At 39.8% G+C, this 19,850-nt stretch overlaps 3 protein-coding genes across 5 annotated transcripts; 2 read left to right on the forward strand and 1 right to left on the reverse strand.

The window, feature by feature from the left end:
• Window positions 1–293: 293 nt before the first annotated feature.
• prpf38a (pre-mRNA processing factor 38A) lies at window positions 294–5,644 on the forward strand. 2 transcript variants are annotated; one of them, XM_023428722.2, is made up of 10 exons: window positions 294–492; window positions 1,339–1,498; window positions 1,765–1,886; window positions 2,735–2,820; window positions 2,902–3,012; window positions 3,220–3,326; window positions 3,710–3,736; window positions 3,825–3,916; window positions 4,643–4,691; window positions 5,228–5,644. In XM_023428722.2, the coding sequence occupies exons 1-10, from the start codon at window positions 363–365 to the stop codon at window positions 5,271–5,273; spliced, it is 930 nt and encodes a 309-aa protein (XP_023284490.1). In that variant the 5' UTR covers window positions 294–362; the 3' UTR covers window positions 5,274–5,644. The 2 variants fall into 2 exon arrangements, with proteins under 2 accessions (XP_023284490.1, XP_087036149.1); XM_087180023.1 differs by having other exon boundaries at window positions 2,735–3,012.
• Window positions 4,847–9,776, reverse strand: LOC111671659 (antiviral innate immune response effector IFIT1-like). Its single transcript, XM_023428803.2, has 2 exons — window positions 9,415–9,776; window positions 4,847–8,097 (listed from the first exon to the last, which is right to left on the reverse strand). The coding sequence occupies exons 1-2, from the start codon at window positions 9,732–9,734 to the stop codon at window positions 6,795–6,797; spliced, it is 1,623 nt and encodes a 540-aa protein (XP_023284571.1). The 5' UTR covers window positions 9,735–9,776; the 3' UTR covers window positions 4,847–6,794.
• Window positions 9,777–15,937: 6,161 nt separating this feature from the next.
• On the forward strand, window positions 15,938–19,850 carry LOC111671771 (uncharacterized). Of its 2 annotated transcripts, XM_023428965.2 has the most exons (10): window positions 15,938–16,020; window positions 16,231–16,328; window positions 16,720–16,818; window positions 16,937–17,095; window positions 17,206–17,316; window positions 18,114–18,656; window positions 18,747–18,839; window positions 18,966–19,115; window positions 19,202–19,321; window positions 19,453–19,850. In XM_023428965.2, exons 2-10 carry the CDS (start codon window positions 16,277–16,279, stop codon window positions 19,641–19,643), a joined length of 1,518 nt encoding a protein of 505 aa, XP_023284733.1. In that variant the 5' UTR covers window positions 15,938–16,020; window positions 16,231–16,276; the 3' UTR covers window positions 19,644–19,850. The 2 variants fall into 2 exon arrangements, with proteins under 2 accessions (XP_023284733.1, XP_023284734.1); XM_023428966.2 differs by having other exon boundaries at window positions 15,946–16,328; window positions 18,753–18,839.

A 19,850-nucleotide genomic window follows, 5' to 3' on the forward strand; every position in this document is an offset into this window, starting at 1 on the left:
ACTAAAGACACCAAAGACGACAAGATTTCGCGCGAAAATGACGTAGTTTCCGTTACGTAGCCAGTGTATTAGGCGCACTACCGCCACCATGTGCTTCGGAGTTTGAACTGCTGATTATATATATATATATTTATACATAAGTAATTTTTTACATTTATTTAATTGGTTTAATTGCGTAAATAAACAAAATTATTTTGTAAATAAACAAAATTCAAACAAGTGACAGCTTCTCTGCACAGTCCCAAAAGCAACGGCTGCAGATGTTTTTATTCCAAGCCGGAAGTATTTTTTCGTTTCCGGCGAAGGCTCGCAGTCTTTGGTTGTTGTGTCCATGCTAGAAAGCTAATTCTTTTTTCTTTCCGATGGCAAACAGAACCGTCAAAGATGCAAACAGCATACACGGGACCAATCCGCAGTATCTGGTGGAGAAAATCATCCGGACCCGAATATACGAGTCTAAATATTGGAAGGAGGAGTGTTTCGGACTGACTGGTCAGTAGCATGTTTGCGTGTTAGCCAGCGAGCTAACGTGGCGGCTAAAGTTAACAATCGACAACCCAGCGGATTCCACGCCTTTTTTTGTTTATTTAGAATAACTCGAATCATTAAGTAAACTTTCCCTAACGTTAGGGGAACAATATGTGTTACTTAAGAAGGTTTTAGTCAAGAAACAAAGTGCGCACATGCTGTGTTTAACTAGAACAGTGTAGCTAACAGAAGCTGTTAGCTGTAGAGCTACTAAAACAAACACACACACACACACACATATATATATATATATATATATATATATAAATACTAATCTCAGGTCATGGCAGCTCAATGTTAGTCAGTGTGAGTCAAATGAGAGCTGCAATCTGCTCAAAGACAGCTTTCATTAACTGATGCTTGGTCAGTTAATCAGATGTGAAATGTGAAAAAAATAACTTTAGAATTTCCCAGAACTTAAAAGTTAAATTCTAATTGATAATTTGACTAATTTGTACTGTTCTGATACAAATAAAAGCGAAAACCCATCGTATTTAAAAGCTGTAATCAATACATCGTTGATGTTTCTATGCAATAAAAGACTTAAGTAATTATTAAGATTTACATTTCAGTCCTAATAATTTTGTTTGAGAATGTACAAAACTTAAAACTGTTACTTGACATACTTTGTCCATATGCTTTGTTTATTTATTCTGCCTCATTTTTTCCTGTTTCCGTGAAGGGATTTCTTTATATTACAGTAAACAGTGATATTGTTGACAATAATGAACCCCTAACTTTGTGTCAACAACAGCCTTTCCTGTGGTACCACGACACGACTGAACCATGTACATGTTGTGTTATCCGCAGCTGAGCTGGTTGTTGACAAAGCCATGGAGCTGAAGTTTGTTGGAGGAGTTTATGGCGGGAACATCAAGCCCACTCCCTTCCTCTGCCTCACGCTGAAGATGTTGCAGATTCAGCCAGAGAAAGACATCATTGTTGAGTTCATAAAGAACGAGGATTTCAAGTGAGTCCCTATGTGTTTTTGGAGGAAACTGAACACTGATGTTCTATTGATTTTATGAGGCAGCCACACGTTCATGATCCTCCAAGACTCTTTTAACTTTTAAGATTCTGCTACAAAAATATTCCCTGGTGTACTGTCAGGTAAAGACCTGGACCTGAGTAAAGACAGCAACCTGAAATGATTTCTGCCTACTCATCATTCTGGTGTTGGTGAAGCCGTTATTGTGGGGTTTTTTTCCCATCATGCTCTCTCACTTTTTTCACCAGATACGTTCGTTTACTTGGAGCCATGTACATGAGATTAACTGGCACTGCAGTGGATTGTTACAAATACCTGGAGCCTTTGTACAACGACTACAGAAAGATCAAGAGTCAGAACAGGAACGGAGGTGAGTTTTAAACGTCCAGTGTCTTGACTTCGCCTCCCTGCCACATAAGCAACAACAAAGCTGGTTTCAGTTTCATGCTGGAACCTAAATAGTTTATTGTGCATCTTGTTTGTCTGTTTTCAAACCCACTAAAGTAGAGCAATCATTAGAATATCAGTTATGCTGCATCAGTAGGATAATAAAATAATCAACTGTCAGCAGAGGGAAACAGCAGAGCTAGCTCTGTTACACAACACAAAATCCAACAACTGAGTTTTCATGTAATGTTTTGACTTAATCTTAATTAATTATTCTCTTGTTGCTACTTTATGTATCATATAAATGTAATAATACATTTTATTTATAGATACTCACAGATACTTTGCATCAGTGGTTCTCAAAGTTTTTCACATCAAAGTCAGCTAATCTGAAGATTTTTGCTTTTCAATGTTTCATTACAGAAAGAGTTTAATAACGCAATATTCATACATTCAGTCATTCTGTTACTTATGGATGAAACTGTAGTGACACTAAATTATTTCCCTTTTTATTGGGGACCCCCAGGAACCTACTCAAGGGACCTCTGGGGTCCCTGGACCTCAATTTGAGAACCACTGCTTTACATGACAAGTTAAAAAAAATTCTATTAAAGTAGTAATGTGTGTTCAGTCACAAACAGGTGAGTTTTTCCTGCGTTGTCAGTAATTTGGTTCATAAACCAGGTCAGTATTAAATTCCAGGCAGCAGTAAAGAGCCTGTCTGAAGACTAGATCCAGAATAGATTCTCAAGATTATGTTGTGGATGTGTGATGAAGTTGTTCCGGTTTTTTCTTCATGTTTATTTATTTATTTTTTCCTTTTTCTTTCAGAGTTTGAGTTGATGCATGTTGACGAGTTCATCGACGAGCTTCTTCACGCAGAGAGGATGTGTGACATCATTCTGCCCCGGCTTCAGGTACGTTCACATCCTGTTTATACACTCAGCTCGTTTCACATGCCCACACCACTGATGTGTGTGTGTTTGTGTGTGTTACAGAAGAGACAAGTCCTGGAGGAGGCCGAGATGTTGGACACACGTATCAGCGCTCTGGAGGAAGACCTGGATGAAGTGGAGAGCAGTGAAGAAGAAGATGAGGAAGAGGAGAAGGTAAAACATTTAATGAACTTCTGTGGGACACCATGGGAAAACTCTTAATAATAACCATTAGAAATGGCAGATATGGTCTTATACACGTGTTCTGGAGGCCAGCTGAGTTACACAAGCTGTTGTCTTGTAAGTTTTTAACAGACCAGTATTACTGTGTTTTCTTGTGGCAGCTTAGGTTTTAAAATACTTGTGTTTTTCTGCTTGCAGCCGGAGAGACTGCAGACCCCTGAACCCCACAGACGCAGTTACCGTGACAACGACAGACCTCGTCGCTCTCCGTCACCTCGTTACAGACGGAGCCGCTCACCCAGACGGTTTGTCTTTTAGTTATCCCTCAGTTTCTTATTTTTAAAAAAAAATATTTTTGGGCTTTTATTGGACAGTATAGTGGAGAGAGACAGGAAACGGGGAGGCAGAGAGAGGGGGAATGACATGCAGCGAAAGGCCGTCGGATGCGGGATTCGAACCGGGGCCAACTGCAGCGAGGACTGTAGCCTCTACACATGGGGCACCTGCTTAGACCACTACGCCACACGACGCCCCCAGTTACCCCTCAATTTCTGGGGGGATTAACAATTTGTTTCTCTGATGTGTGTGTGCAGAGAAGACAAAATAAACATTTATTCACAGCTAAAGTTAAATACTTTACATCATGGACTTAGTTCTAAATCATATCCTTTGTGTGTTTGTGTTTCAGGAGGAGCAGATCTCCAAAGAGGCGAAGGTACGTTTGACTGCAGCTGAAATTCTTCATCACCTTATAAATATCTGTGGCTCGCACTCTTTGATAGTCTTTTGTTGTGCGTCATCAGCCCCTCACCCCGGAGAGACCGCCACCGCAGCAAGAGCCCCCGCAGACACCGCAGTCGGTCCAGAGACAGACGTCACCGCTCCAAATCCCCCGGTAAATGAAGAGTTACAGGTTCTAGTTTGATGCTTAACAGAGTAAAATATAAGTAAGTGAGTAGGTGCTGCCGCTGGTCCACAGAGGCTGCCACTGACAGATGTTCGCTCGGTCCGAACACGTACAAGGGGGTAATTCAGATACTTATTTGTAATGAGTTGTGGAGAACTGTTCTACCAGAAGGTGGCAGCATAAGCACCTTTCCTGCTTTTACTTGTTACAACCTCAACTTTTAACAGCAGCTGCAGTATTTTGCTCCTCTGCTCTCCACGTTTTCACCTGAAATTGTAAGGTGGAGCCTGTGGGCTGCTGCTGTTTGGTAGCACCTGTGTGGAAAGTGGGAGTCCAGTCAAAGAGCAAGGCATGATGGTAGTGGTGTGATTTAACTGGGTATACAGTGTGTTTATGGTTCCACACGTCAGTAAACAGAATTTATCTTTAACGGCAGCAGTTTTACGTTTAATTGCATCTCCAAATCACTTGAAAAATAGAATGTAATACACAGCAGCACAATACAGGTTGGTGTGGATGGATATTGTTGCCAGTTTTGACACAAATTTCCTGTGTTTCATTTTGTCATGAGACTCATCCTTTAATTCAGAGTTTACACAGTGGTTCATTGTCAAGTTTTTTGACACAGAGAAAATAAAATTTTCTAATATTATGTAAGAGAGAAACACTCTTTACTGTTCTGTCTATTCTGAAATCCTCTCTGTTGTGACCCAGGTCACCACAGAAGCCACAGGCATCGCAGCCACTCAAAGTCTCCAGAGAGGTGAGTCGTCACTTTTACATCTGAACCACTTCACAAATACTGTATTTTTTTATTATGTGCATGTGTGGGGCTTCGTATCGTCAGAGGGTTTCTGATAATAGTGCCATAGTTTTTATACCAATACTCTTCTTGTTTTCAGTAACGTGTAATAAACATTTTCTTCGGCAAAACCTTTATTTCATTTAACAGAAGAAAGCAAAGCTATGAATTGTTTTTTTAAAGACAAGCAGCTGAACAGCGACTTTTACCTAAAACTTGAGCCTTTAACTGAAACATTCAGGATTTAAATGAGGAGCTTCAGTGATAACTTGAAGCACTTGGTGGTTTTTGATGAGCGGCCACACAGTCATTTTCTGGAGCTGTTGATCGTATCACATGGTCTTCTTCAAAAGATGAACATGACAGTTTTAGGTTTGAGACGCTCAGCTCTGTTTATGGGAAATTAAATGACATCTCCAGCGTAATTTATCATTAATGAGATGTGCATCATTTATTGAATTATTTGCTTCCAACATTTTGTTTCTTTCATGTCACAGGAGTTCAAAAAAAAGTCACAAGAAGAGTCGAAGAGGAAACGAGTGATCGTCCTGTTACTTTCATGTCTTTTTTTAATCTTCACCTGTCAGAGCTCTGACTCTGAGTCTTGTTTTGATTTTTTTTTTTTAATGGCAAGATTTTCAGTGTTAGATATTGTTTCTGCAAACGCAACTGTAAACCCAGCGGGAGAGTACAGCCCTCAGGTGTATTTGTTGTGTCTATGTGCGTGTATGTTGTATGTATGTTCACCATCTGATCACTGACTGAAAACTTGCTAGAAAAATCTAATATTACTTCCCTTTTTCAGTTAATGATGTTATTATTGATAACTATTAGACACACGTTTCATGTAAATTAAGATGACTTTCAGACTCTTCCCTTACAGTTGCCATAGAAATAAAGTTCCAGATTCATTAGTACTGTGTTTTAATTAGTTTGAATGAGAGCTATCGACTCATGTGTGATGCTACTGGCATTTTGTCCATCAGGAACTTTATCTTTATCTTTTTTTTTTACAAGTTACAGAGAAAAGACAAGTAACATATACTTCAGTATCTTTAGGATAGTAGAACCAAAGCAATACAAAATAACAAGAGGACATTCAAAAGACAACATCACTTAAGAGCAAGTCTATAAATGGGTTTTAAAGGCTGTTAGTATAGTGTACAACTTAGACACAGCTTAACATAGCCACTTTATGTTCATGCAAACAGTTGTATCCAGTGATACAATTGAGGTTATATAACAAATAAACTTTTACAATAACTGTTATTTTTCAGTATTAAGCGTATTATGTTGTTTTATAAACTTCAAATACAGTGCTGAGAAAAAACCCCATAAGGGATATAGTAAAAACAGACGGTTTAACATGGCCGCACAGTTAGAAAGTTATTTCACATAAATCAGATAAAGATTATTGCTGCTGTTTGTGGTTTTGAGGATTATTTTTAATATATTCTTAATAAAAATTATTAATAATAAAATTAAAATGTAATAATTGTCTTGCAGACCTCGTACTCTGTATTTCCCTCGAAGGTCAGCACTTTCAAGACGGATCACGAAACGTCAGTGACACGGATTTACATGTCAACGTTCGCAACAGCTGAAGTTGATGTGGAAAGTTTGCGTGGACTTCACCCCTGCGAGTAAATTTCATTAAAATGAACTGATTTAGCTGTTTTACATGTTGGTGGGACCAGTCTTAAAGGTTTGAGTTTGCGCACTGGTCAAATGTCTGAACGGTGTTCCTTCAAAAATTGTATCTTTCTGAAACGATGTTTGACCTTTTTAAAAGCGTGGAAGTCGAATCTTTCTGATCAATCTAAGGTCTGGTCGCGCCAACGTTTGTGATGGTGAGATTTCATGGTAAATCCGCCATTGACTTAAATCTGCGATAATTTATCACATCAATCAATCAGACTTCACTTTCTATCTTCAGAGTAGGGGACCCCTTTTCCTCAATTTGCACAAGTTATTTCTGCAAGTTTACCTAATGTTGATGTAATCAAATGAAAGAGTATGTACAGATTTGTTCGCTAGTGGAATACCTATGTTTTGTTAAAAACACTACGGCTCTTGCAGGTTGGCCAGAAACTTCTCTATGTTCATACACATTTGGCCCCTGCTCCTGTCTTTAATCTTCTGCAGAACTTGGATGCTGTTCTGCCGAAAGAACGACTCTTGCGGTATCGCTGCCGCCTTCATGTGATAATGTATCGACCTTTGTCCATCCTGTCGCTCAAACTTCAGATATTTTGCATAGTTGTTGTAAAGCAGCTGTTTGTCCTCAGGTTCCAGATCACGCTTCAGCAGCTCCTGGTACATCTGCTCAGATGTAGCCAGGCCGCGTTTTGACTTTGCGTAAATATTTGCGAGGTCTATTCTCTTTTTAAAGGAAGAATGGGGATAAAGAGAAATCACCTCCTCGTGGAGCCTGATGGCGCTGTCTATCAGGCTTTGCTTTGGGCGACTCTCCCTGAATAAAATGATCTTCCATTTGTAGCAGAGTGCTAAACACCTCTTCAGATAACGTTTGTCTGGATGTTTTCCCTGAGCCTCCTCTGCCAAATCAACAGCCTCATCAATAGAGACGTAGTCTTTGTAAATTCTCAGTAATGCTTTTATACCCCTGTAACTGCCGACAAGATTTCTCAGAACCTGTTTGGCTAGCTCACGCGCTTCATCTTCGACTCTATCTCCTTTCTTGGCAAGTTGCTCGAGGTAGCGAACAGCAAGGTGCAGGTTCTCTGGGTCCTGTTCCTTGGCGTTTCTCATTTTCTCCAGGATGTCAGCGTCTAGCCCTGTGCTGCTGTGCTTGAAACTATTCACTAACCCTACCACATGGCTGGTCTGCCACTCCACCATGTCCGGCTGCATCCTGATGGCTCTCTGGAAGTAATCTGTAGCCAACAGCTGTTTGTCTGGGTTAAACTTCATCAGAGTCCAGGCTTTTTCAGCGTAGATCTCTGCGTGGAGCTCGTCCTGCGATGGAGATGGGTATTCTTTCATCAGGGCGTCGACCTTTGAGAGGTAAGCCTGACTCTCTGCATGTTCTCCCTGGAGGTGGTGCAGCCAAGCCTGGTTCCCATAGTTCACCATCAACCAGGGACCCTCATCTGAGTCGGTGTTTCTAATCTTGCGGAAGGCCTCTGCAGCCCTGCTGAAGAGACTCCTGGCATCATCGGTGAACCCCAGCTTGGACTGGATGAACCCCCGCAGGTTGTACATGTGACCCAGCCAACTGTTTCCCTCCTCTGTGCCGATGTCCTCCACCTTGTCCCTGAGACGGAGAAGTTTGGACCTGCTTTGGTCCAGATCCCAGGTGAAGTGGCACTGCAGGGCCTCCAATGTTGTTTCAGTCTGAGCAGCACTGATTGAGAATAATTAAAAAAACAAAAACACAAACACATCATCAGTAGGTTAATATGTAATATGTTCTGAGGAAAAATGGAGTAAGGCACGTTGAATAGGCAGTAAGGAAGGAAGAAAAGGAAAGAAATGGCGCAAGGTAAATGAGAGACAGGAAGATCGGAAGGATGAAAGGAATAATAGAAAAACATGACAAAAGAAATAACACAAAGAAAAGGAGACGAGGGAAAAAACAAAGTAGCAAATCTTTGAATGGTAAAAAAGAAGTTCAGAAAACAATTCATGGATTAGATAAAAACAAACTACATGGAAGTAATTATTGAAAAACCCTGATAATAAAACCAGGAATCACAATGTTAATGTTCTGCTGCTGTAAAATAAATAAAACACTGAATAAATCATGTAACATGAGGGTTCATTATGTGGTGGCCTGGATAACTCTTGATAAAATTAACAGCTGGGTGGAGACCCTTTTACCCTTTTAAGCAGCAACTTTTACTTTTCTGCACATTTTGTCTGCATTACAACCACAAGACTTCCTGTTTCTAACTAATCAGAGGCTAGGAGGACTTATACTGAGGTAAAAAAAAGAAAAAAAAAGAAAACTACAAAGGTGGATTCAGGAGGTTATTATTAGCCTATTTAAACTTGTGAATATGTAAATAATAATTGTGTAAACATACATATCTAAATAGTTAACTGTGTGAACATAAATGTAAAAAAAGTTAACTGTATAAACACTAAATGTATTTTAGTAATATCATAATAGTAATAATAAAAATGTTACAACTTAAAGGGTCCCTGTGAAAGACAGGCGCAAACTTAGTTCTTACGCCCTGCATAGAACCAATACAAAAAGAAATTATATCGCATATCATAAATAAATCATATAAATAATGTCAAATTTTAAAATAAACAAACATATCAAATGACAACATGGATATTTTATGGCAGTTAAGATAATAATATATATTTTGAGTGAATTAACTCAAATATAGAATATGAATTAACATCTAACCCTTACTGTGGTGACCATTTGTCCATAAAAAACAAATTAAACTTTAAACAAAACCTAAAAGGCCACTGATGCAGCATAGGGATGTGGTTTAACGCAGGCAAAGGAAGATGAATGTCCATTCCAATCTTGCAGTTTTGTGTGGATTTATTGCAACAAAATAAAACAAACAAAAGACCAAAGAAAAGCCATGGCTGCTGCTGCCTCTCTTTGCACTGGTAGAAAACCATTGGCCCACGCAGGTGCATGCTGGTCCTCACTGTGCCTACCAAATAGCTCCAACACTTACAGTTATATACTCACCTCATCATCAGCTGTTCCCTCGCCTCTGTAGTTAATATCAGCTCCACTGATTTTTGCTCTAAATGCTTCTCCAGCTGCTGCTCTGCTGCAGATGTGTTGTGGTTGAGCTCAGGTCTTTGAATGTTTCTAACTGAAGTTGGCGAGACTTTTACAGGAGGGGCGTTCGCGTACCAAGTCGAAGGAGACGCGAACACACGCAGGTTCGCTTTAGCGCAGCGCGAACTGAGGCGAAAAACTCGTAAAGCCGAAGGACGTCCACTTAACGCAGGGGTGTCAAACTCAAAACACACTTTAGGTCGCGGGCCGAACAGAATAAACATTTATCGAACACACTAAGACTAAATGTTTTTTGAACATAAATATGAATAAAAAGAGACAGGAATGTTATTCTGGAATAAATAAACTTAAACATTAAATAACTTAAAATATCTTGCTCTCCATAAAAAATATATCCAGACAAAATTATACAAGTTAGAAATATGAACATGCTGCAAAAACGCCTGAAAAAAAAAAAAAATTGTGACAGTGCTTGTGCTTTAAGTAAACATTAAAATAACAAATCAAAACATTTGAATTTCTTTGCTTTTATGTCATTTTATATAAAAAACTTAAATTTTAAATATCCCAAATGATTTTACTCTCCATAAAAATATCTCCTGGCAAAAATTATACAAGTTAGAAACATGAAAATGCTGCAAAACAAAACAAAACCTGGAAATATAAATAAAATTTGTGCTTTTCAGCAATAACAAATAACGAATCAAATCATTCAGTTTTCTTTACTCTTATGCCATTTTATCAGAGCTGGATGCTTGGCATTTTGTTTGGTAACAAGTTCGTTTATGTTTGGCGTGAGGTCCCGTGTTGTGGAGACTCTCAGGATGGACTGCAGGTGCTCATCAGTGAGACGACTCCTGTGTGCTGTTTTGTTGATCTTCATCACTGAGAACAGCTTCTCACACAGAGATGTGCCACCAAACATGCACAAGGTTGGAGCCGCATGTGGACGGAGCTGGGGCATTGCTGCGGGGATGGAGTGAATAAACTCTGTGGGCCCTGCAGTGTCGTACCTTGCCTTAGTGTCTCATTACACTCCCGCTCAATCAGCTCCATCTGAATCTGCACAGGTGCAGTTTCCACGTCGACGGCAAATGGGTTGCGAAGCAACTCGAAATTCTTTTTTTGTTTTTCAAAGTCACCAAAGCGCCGTGCGAACTCCGCGCGCAGTGTCAGAATCAACTTTTCTTTTCGGCATCACGAGGGGCTAGCTTCGCAATAACTTGCAGCAACAGACACTAGACCTGATTGGCGCGGAAAGCGCTCAGCAAGGCAGCTGAAGCGCTGCATTATGGGATCTGTAGTTTATTGTGTTACCAGCGCTGAATATTGCCGGGCCATTAGTAACAATAATATAAAATGATCTCGCGGGCCGGATATAATTGCAAGCCGGGCCGGATGTGGACGTAGGCCTTGAGTTTGACACATATGACTTAACGGAAGAGAAGAGACACAAGAGTTCCTGTGAGAAAAGCACTGCAGAAAAAGTCGAGTTCCGGGTATGTTTTGTGGCCGGAGAGCAAATTAGTGCGAATAAAGCGAAGCGAAAATTCGTCTTTCTTCTGTTGAGCGACGCCTTCACTCTCGTTTCCAAGGAATAGAAACCTAAGGCCAAAAACTGACTGGTTCATGAGAGGAAAGCAGAGTCCTGACTCAGCTGTTACTGCCCTGAAAATCTGACTCCATTAGAAACAGTTTGTTTCAATACTAACGACGTCACACTGAAACATCAGATGCTGCATTTATGGCTGCGTGTCCCCATATCTAAATGTATATAACATATGCACATACATTAAATTTTCATATATGGAAATATGAAGTAAATTATACATGTACATATGTGTGAAAATGATATATCAAACCTAGTGAAAATTGGAACAGTTTCATATATGTCTAGCACAAAAAATATATATGTTTGAATCTTTAAAATTAATGAAGAAAGACTAATATGTTTTATACATCTATATTAAAAGTTGAAAAGCATTTTGTTTTAATAAATAGATTAAATTTATATTGTTAACAAATAGGTTATATAAAATTCATCATACAGATAGTTTCAGTATATTTACAAATTGGGTATTTCCTATATGTTATAAACTTACAGTATATCTTCATATATCCAGATGATTTAATTAAATACTGCCCCTTGTTGGTATGATGGAAAGAGAGATGCTGATAATTTGGTTGTCTTGCTGGGTAAGAATGTATGTAGGAATTATAACAGAAATATTGGTGAAAACATTTTGGTAAATTTTTGTTCTGTAATATCACGTTACACATGAAAATACATGTTTGTAGGATGTTTATATCAAAAATGGTTAATAAGTTTTAAGTTTCTAAAAAAGAGAAAACAGATGGCTCCTTTGACTTTGCAAATATGGCAAGTCTGACCATCTTTTTTCTGGATTATGTGGATTTTATGGAATAAGTACTGGCCCATACAGTATTGCAGTAGCTAAGGTGTGGACTCCTTCACGCAGTAACTTGTTCATATCAGGAGAGGGCGCTGTAGGACCAGGCAGTCACTGCTGTAAGAACACAGCCACTGACAGTGTAACTGCTGAAATATCAGAGTACTGAAAAAGTCAGCAGATAAGTTAGTTATTATTATTGTTAACTGTTTAGTTATTAATATGAGGATAGTTTTTGCTCTTACATTGAATTCAAAACAAGTTTCAACTATGAAAAAATGTCACAGCATTCAGTCCACTTGAACACTCAGGGGTCAGAGAGAAAGCCCATGCAACGAGCAGTACCATCGGGAGAACCGGGACATTTCCCGGTGGTCCGAGGGTCATTTTGGTTTTGTCCTGCACCGTGTATCACCTCACCTGTGTTTAACACTACCTCACTGAAGTCACCCTAGTTCAGAGAGAGAGAGAGAGAGAGAGAGAGAGAGAGAGAGAGAGAGAGAGAGAGAGAGAGAGAGAGAGAGAGAGAGATTACCCTGGAAAATTACTGGCCTTCACCATAATGTTCTATTAACTTATTGACATAATATAAATATATATAAATATACATATTTAAATATTTCTGCTTTGACTATATGGCGCACATGTAGCCTCTGTTTTCTCCTGTAATTGCAAAAAGGCGTGTGTGTGCGTGTGTGTGTGTTGGGGGGGTTGGGTTATTGTGTCAGTCTGTTCCTGCCAGCAAGTATACACCCAGTAAATTAAAGCTTACTGCATGAGCTGCAGACAGAAGTCATATGAGTGCTTGTAACATGAATGGCAATTGTGTTTTCTTACTTTTTTTTTGCTTTTACGGCTTCATGTTGAGTGACAGGTACTTTACACATTGGACAGTTTTGAATGGAGATTCTGTTTCAGCACTTCACTGTGTTTTTTAAATGTTGGATAAAGATTTTATTATTTGTGACATAAACTGCCGTAAACAGGAAGAGGGCAGGCTGTGAGCGTTGTGTTCGTGGAAAGAAAGCCACACTGTGGTTTTTTCTAAGAAAAACTGACAACACACTATTTTACTCACTGGAAAGTCTCCACACTCATGTGCTTCAAACCCTCATGATCTTCCAGCTGAACCCTAATGAGATATGTATTTAATAAAAATGATGTTATCTGCTATTACAAAGTATCTGCTTTGAGATGGCCTTCAGTTTGCTTCCTTGTGAAAAACCTTGACCTAACTTAATGTTTATATAGTTTCCTTAGTCTGTACCAAAACCCATTTAAAAATGACACATTTTGAAAATGATTTAAATCATCAATGTCCATAATTTCTTCTATCCTAATCAGATCAAATGCATCGGATAATTAATATCAGAAACAGGTGATGCTGTTTACCCAAGAAAAATGGATTTCATGGAGGAGAAGCTTGAGAACAAATTTCAACTTTGACAAAAAGAGTTTAATAGATTATAATCTTTATCTTAATATCATTCGATTGCTATATTTTCAACATGTGATCAGTTCTACAGGATACCTTTGACCGTTATCTTGGCAAAGGTCTGTAAAAGTGAATTTCTTTACATTTCTTTATACACAGTTTTACTAGGTAATGGTGGCACGTCTGCTCACTCACAACCTGGATTCTTCTATAGATAAACTGTTTCTCAGTAAATAAAATACATCATGTCCTATCGATCTCCATGTTGCCATGTTTGAATTGGTCACTCTTTATTAGTTTGAAAAAATGAAATGCATGAATATGCCAAGTGAAGTATTGCTCTGTTTGTAACCAGGAAGCACCTGTATGTGTTTTTTACACTTGCTTTTTACAAAAAAATATGTTGGTTGTGTGGTTGAGAAAGGAAGTACTCACGAATTTAAACTGAAAAGTGAATCACAAGTTCACCACGTTGTCACCTATAAATGTAATGCTATAAAACAAGAAATACAACAAAACAATTACAGGGAATGGTCAAAAGTCAAATGATCAAAGTGCTGCTACTTTTGTACTGAGTAATAAGAGGCTGATGATTGATCCCAGAGGGGAATTGATTTGCGTCGAGGCACAAACATAATAAACAGTCAAAAGTAAAAACAGTGGGCAATCTATGACATAATCTGCACATGGCACACACCTGCAATAGATGCAAATTCCTTTGTCACAGTGGAAACAATATGCTGAACTTCAAACACTGTCATTTCAAACACAAAACAATGGATTTACTTTGAAGGTTTTTGTCCAATTACTAAAGATTAGGACGATCCTTTTGAAATATGTCACAATTACCATTAAGTGCAATGACTTTGAAGACATTTTTCATTTTGATGAGCTGCTGTTGACTTTCTGACTGTGACTAAATATAACATACAGCATAAAATTTTATGTGTAAAAGCACATTTCACTGGCAACATTTGAATTAGGCCACTGATACAGACTGAGCAGCAATCTGCCAGCACCAAGAGTCGGTCCCCACAGTCTCCCATGTTAAAATGTCCAACTTTACAGCAGAAATAAACATGTTTACAGCCTGGTACAAAAACACTTTTGGTCTCTATTGCTCATTTACTCCTTCATGACACCTGTTTATATAACTCACCCGTTTACATTTTATTAAAGCTTAAAGTAATGGAGAATGGAGGGCATGGGCATCACTTTGAGTGACAGGTGGGCGTGGCCACAGCCCGCTAACTGTCTGCTTGGCATCACCTCAGCTAATGTGAGTCACTAAACTGCTCCTCTTTTTGGAGGTGGGTGTAATCCTAGTATTTTATTTATGTTAACTCTGACTAAAAGGTATCAGTGTCTGCACTCACCATACCTGGGTTGTTGGCTAACCTTGAGTTAGCCTTCAAAGTTAGCACAGCTGTGCTAATGATGCTAACTTGAGTGTATGCTTGCGCTCTACACAAGCGCCTCCTCTTTGTCCCTTTTTGGATTAGCCGGGAGTTAGGGGCGGAGTCAGGTACTGCCAAGATTGTGTCGGTGGAGCAGCTCACTCTGAACCTCCTAACCGCTCTTCAGAAACCTGTGGGTGACGTCACGGAGGCTACGTCCATCTTTATTTACAGTCTGTGATACAGGTGAGCAACTGACAAGTTGTTACATCATATTATTGGTTAAACTTGACAGAACTAATAAAAAAAAAAAGTTGTGGGTGAATCAGAGTCACAGATAAGATTAGTCTCACAATGATGCTGACAGCCACCTTCCAGGTACAGAGAACTTGACCTCAGGTAGCAGGGACTGCTAACCTTAAAGAGTGGGGGAGATGTCAGATGGCAGAAATGTGTTTGTTTTTAATTCTGGATTTGATTTTTGATTTCCTTATGGGTTGATTATTTTGAGTTATTTGTTTATGTTGCATGATTTAGTTATTGCATGAGATGTTTCGTTGATACTTTATTAATATTGTGTTTTGTGTGTTCTTTATTGATGTGTGTTTTTTTTTATGACATTTCTGCCATTGAGCCCCTGGACTGAGACAACAGAAGTGGGTCAAATCAGCTCAAAGACTTTGCACCTGGTTAATTGGACAACTCGGTTCTCAGCCAATCCAAGGAGAGTACCTCCATGGACAATGGGCTGGCATGAGAGCAGGTGAACAGCTTTTTTTATAGGTAGTTTGGATCAAGACGTGGTCGGGACACAATGAGACAGCGGAGAAGTTCGGCCGCTGGGAAACCGGGACATTTCCTGGTGGTCGGAGGGTCATTTTGGTTTTGTCCTGCACCGTATATCACCTCACCTGTGTTTAACACTACCTCACTGAAGTCGCCCTAGTTCAGTGAGAGACAGAGAGCCCTGGAAAATTACTGCCCTTCACCCAATGTTCTTATTGACATAATATAAATACAGTATATATAAATATACATATTTAAATATTTCTGCTTTGACTATATGGTGCACATGTAGCCTCCGTTTTCTCCTGTAATTGCAAAAAGGCGTGTGTGTGCGTGTGTGTGTGTTGGGGGGGTTGGGTTATTGTGTCAGTCTGTTCCTGCCAGCAAGTATACACCCAGTAAATTAAAGCTTACTGCATGAGCTGCAGACAGAAGTCATATGAGTGCTTGTAACATGAATGGAAATTGTCTTCTACAGTGTCTTTTTATGTTGCTTTTACGGCTTCATGTTGAGTGACAGGTACTTTACACATCGGACAGTTTTGAATGGAGATTCTGTTTCAGCACTTCACTGTGTTTTTTAAATGTTGGATGAAGATTTTATTATTTGTGACATAAACTGCCGTAAACAGGAAGAGGGCAGGCTGTGAGCGTTGTGTTCGTGGAAAGAAAGTCACACTGTGGTTTTTACTAAGAGATGACCGAGACCTAGATTTTTTTTTTTTAATAGGTAGCGAGTGCCACTGTAGAACCAGTAGTCTGCTCACTCACTCATCATGATGAATCTTCTCCTGCCTCTCATCCTCGTCTGGATGCTCTCCAGCACAGGTAACTCCTTTCACTTTTAAATCAGGGTTCCTAATTTAAAGCTTGTAACATATTTTTTTTTTTATGTAGGAATGCTTTTTAAATTGGTAGATATGGAGTATAAACTCTAATTCTAAACCAAAACTAAATCAATTATAAAATACTACCAATCCATTGGTGATATGAGCCAAACTACCACTCCTGTTACACATCAAATTTAATCAATATTTTAATCTTCAAAGGGGCTTGCATTCCAAGATGGTTGATGAAGTCCCCGATACGTCCTCAGTATCAGCCAAATCTAAGTCATTACCTGTCCAAGGTCTCAAAAAAGTGGCATCTCTAACTGAAGATATTACGCAGTGATATAAATGATCTATCATTTATACTCACAGTATTTTCCTCATTGCAGATGGAGCTCTTTGGTGTCTGAATCAGTCAAGGAGCAACGCAGTCAGTCTCATGTGTCCACCCACAGTCAAACAGTCGTGTGCAACAGCTGTCGTACAAGGTAGAAAACAAGTCTAATGTTTCCCGATGTTTCTTGAAGTCTTATATTAGTTTTCTGCTCTGCAGTGTTTCGTCTGTGTGTTTTGTAACATGAATAAAACTCCACTTTGATTCCTCAGGAAGTGCGATTCTACGTCCTACTGTTTCCAGATCGTGCATGCCGTCCATCCTGTGCAGCGCAGGAGCTCAAATGTTTTCATACAGCTTTGGGAATTATTATCATCGGGCAGCTCTTGGTTGCTGTAACACAAATAACTGCAACGCTCAAACCCCGACTTGTAAGTCATCGTCTTCCCACTGGGCACAGTGAAGCACAATGAGAAAACAGGATGTGTTGAGTTGAGTCATTGACAGCTGATGACATGCTTTTTGTCTATCTCTGTTTTAGATCCTAAAATTCAGGTAAAAAACGGGCTACAGTGTTACTCCTGTGCTGGTCCTGCCTGCAACAATGTGGTGCAGTGTGTGGGAGTGGAGGATCACTGCTTTAGTGGGATTGGTGAGTCTTCATGTAGGAGTGACTGGAAAGAATTTGTGGCACTCACCGGCTTTTATTCCTCCGCGCCGGCAATAGTTAAGTGCCGGGGCCATATTGTTTTCAGGTTGTCCGTCCATCCGTCCCATTCTTGTGGACATGATATCTCAGTAACTGCCTGAAGGAACTTCTTCAAATTTGGCACAAACATTCACTAGGACTCAAGGATGAACTGGTTATATTTTTGTGGTTAAAGGTCAAAAGTCAAGGACACAGTGACCATCATGAATTGATTATATTTTGGTGGTCAAAGGTTAAGTTCAGTGTGAGCTCACAAAGCACTTTTAAGCAACACTTTTTCAAGGTTTCACACAGCAATTATGACAAAATGCCACACGAATGGTTCATATTTTCTATGACTCTGGATAAACAGGGATTTAACCTGAAACTAGTCTGAGTGGAGGAGGCAGAGGACCACGAGGGGGTAATTCTAGTTTTGTACTTGAGTTTTGAAAATTCTTCTTGGGTACGAATGAAACACGAGTGGCCCAGGCCTGCTGTGGGAACCTATGTAATCATTTGACCTAAAATCGAAACACTTTAATCTGAAAGAGTTTTGAGTTTGATACCTCTCCTCACTCAGGCCTCTCTCTGGAGTTCTAGTAACAACAATTCTTTTCTAAATTCTGATTTCTAAATTAAATTTTGATTGATTATGGTACTTCAACCTGACATAGACCACTTGACCAGGCTGTATGTTAAGTGCCTTCTTAAAGCCAATAAAATTCATAAAGTAAAACCTGTGATTATTTCATCTACAGCTGTGATCGGGAACACCCCCACTCTGGTCTCTGGCTGTGCTTCTGTGCGTGTGTGTGCAGCTGCTTCTCAACGGAACGTCCCACTGTTTATGAGCTCTTTTAAATTCATCAGAGGACCAAATTGTTGTAGAACCAGCTTTTGTAATTCACCCAGGATTGCTAGATCAGCCAGCACTGCTAATTCACCCAGGATTGCTTATTCACCCAGAATTGCTAATTCACCCAGGATTGCTTATTCACCCAGGATTGCTAATTCACCCAGGATTGCTAATTCACCCAGGATTGCTAATTCACCCAGGATTGCTTATTCACCCAGAATTGCTAATTCACCCAGGATTGCTTATTCACCCAGGATTGCTAATTCACCCAGGATTGCTAATTCACCCAGGATTGCTTATTCACCCAGAATTGCTAATTCACCCAGGATTGCTAATTCACCCAGGATTGCTAATTCACCCAGGATTGGTAATCCACCCAGGATTGGTAATCCACCCAGCATTCCTAATTCACCCAGCATTCCTAATTCACCCAGGATTGTTACAGGTGATTATATACAAATATGATTATTGTTAAATATAATATTATAAACACTTATTTTTCAGCTTGATTTCATGGTGTATTTCCCCTTTGCAGCTTCAGCTCTCACTTGTCTGCATGGTGAAGGAGCCCACAACCAACAGCGCTGTGCGTCCGTCCAAGAGTTGTGTGCGACAGCTGCCGTAAGAGGTTGTGGTGTTTTTGTGTCAGTTACTTTTTTAAGATTCATTCTCAGTGTCTGTTTCACAGTGTTTGGTCCGGGTGTGTTGTGAATATTAAACATAGCTTTGTTTGAATTGCACGTTGATTTGACAGAAAATGCACCTGGCGGTCTTCGGATCATCAGGTCGTGTATGCCCTGCAGCGAAGGCACTCGTTTGTTCTCGTACAACTTCGGCAATACGACTTTTGACGCCGCTCTTCATTGCTGCAGAACAGATGGATGCAACAGTCGTACTCTGACTGGTGAGTCAACAGATCAACATGTTTTCTGGACGTTGTTGTTTTGTTATTTGTTATTTTGATTCCTTGAAATGTCTGTTCTGTTTCAGTCCCAGCGGTTCAGGCAGAAAACGGCTTGAAGTGTTTCACCTGTGCTGATCCTCAAAGTACCGTCTGCAACGATACGTTGCGCTGTGTGGGAGCGCAGAACCGCTGTTTCCGTGGGAATGGTAAACCCTCACGCTGCACATCATATAACACTTCACTTGTCACATTGTCGCCGCTTGTTCCGACATCTGTAAAATTAGCAAAAGAAACACAACACACGTGATTTAACGTCCTTTTTTTCCCCCATCTTCAGAGATGACGGGGGCGACAGGCAAACAGGCCTTTGGCTGTGCATCCTCAACTGTGTGTAAAGCTGCAGGTGATAGGAGTCTTTTCGGCTTCCTTAGCGTCAAATGTTGTGGCACCAGCTTCTGTAATTCAGGTGGGACCGTCCACCTGAGTGTCATCCCGTTTCTGCTTTCACTCATCGCTTTTTTCATCTGAGAGAGCAAAGAGCTAGAGATGGGAACTAAACCATCATCGTTCACCCACTGCCCCATTATTTCAACAGAAACCCTTCCTCTTTTAGATGAATGCATCAAAATGTTTTTGTACACTGATGAGGACCTACGAAGGTCAACGACTTCCTGTCTATCGAACAAACCATGTAACCACAGAGGGCTTTCAATAAACAAATCATTGTTCCTCCCA

Source organism: Seriola lalandi, unplaced genomic scaffold (genome assembly GCF_002814215.2).
Source record: "Seriola lalandi dorsalis isolate HSWRI2012SDOR001 ecotype SW California unplaced genomic scaffold, Sedor1 jcf7180002054885, whole genome shotgun sequence".
Classification (NCBI taxonomy): Eukaryota; Metazoa; Chordata; class Actinopteri; order Carangiformes; family Carangidae; genus Seriola; species Seriola lalandi.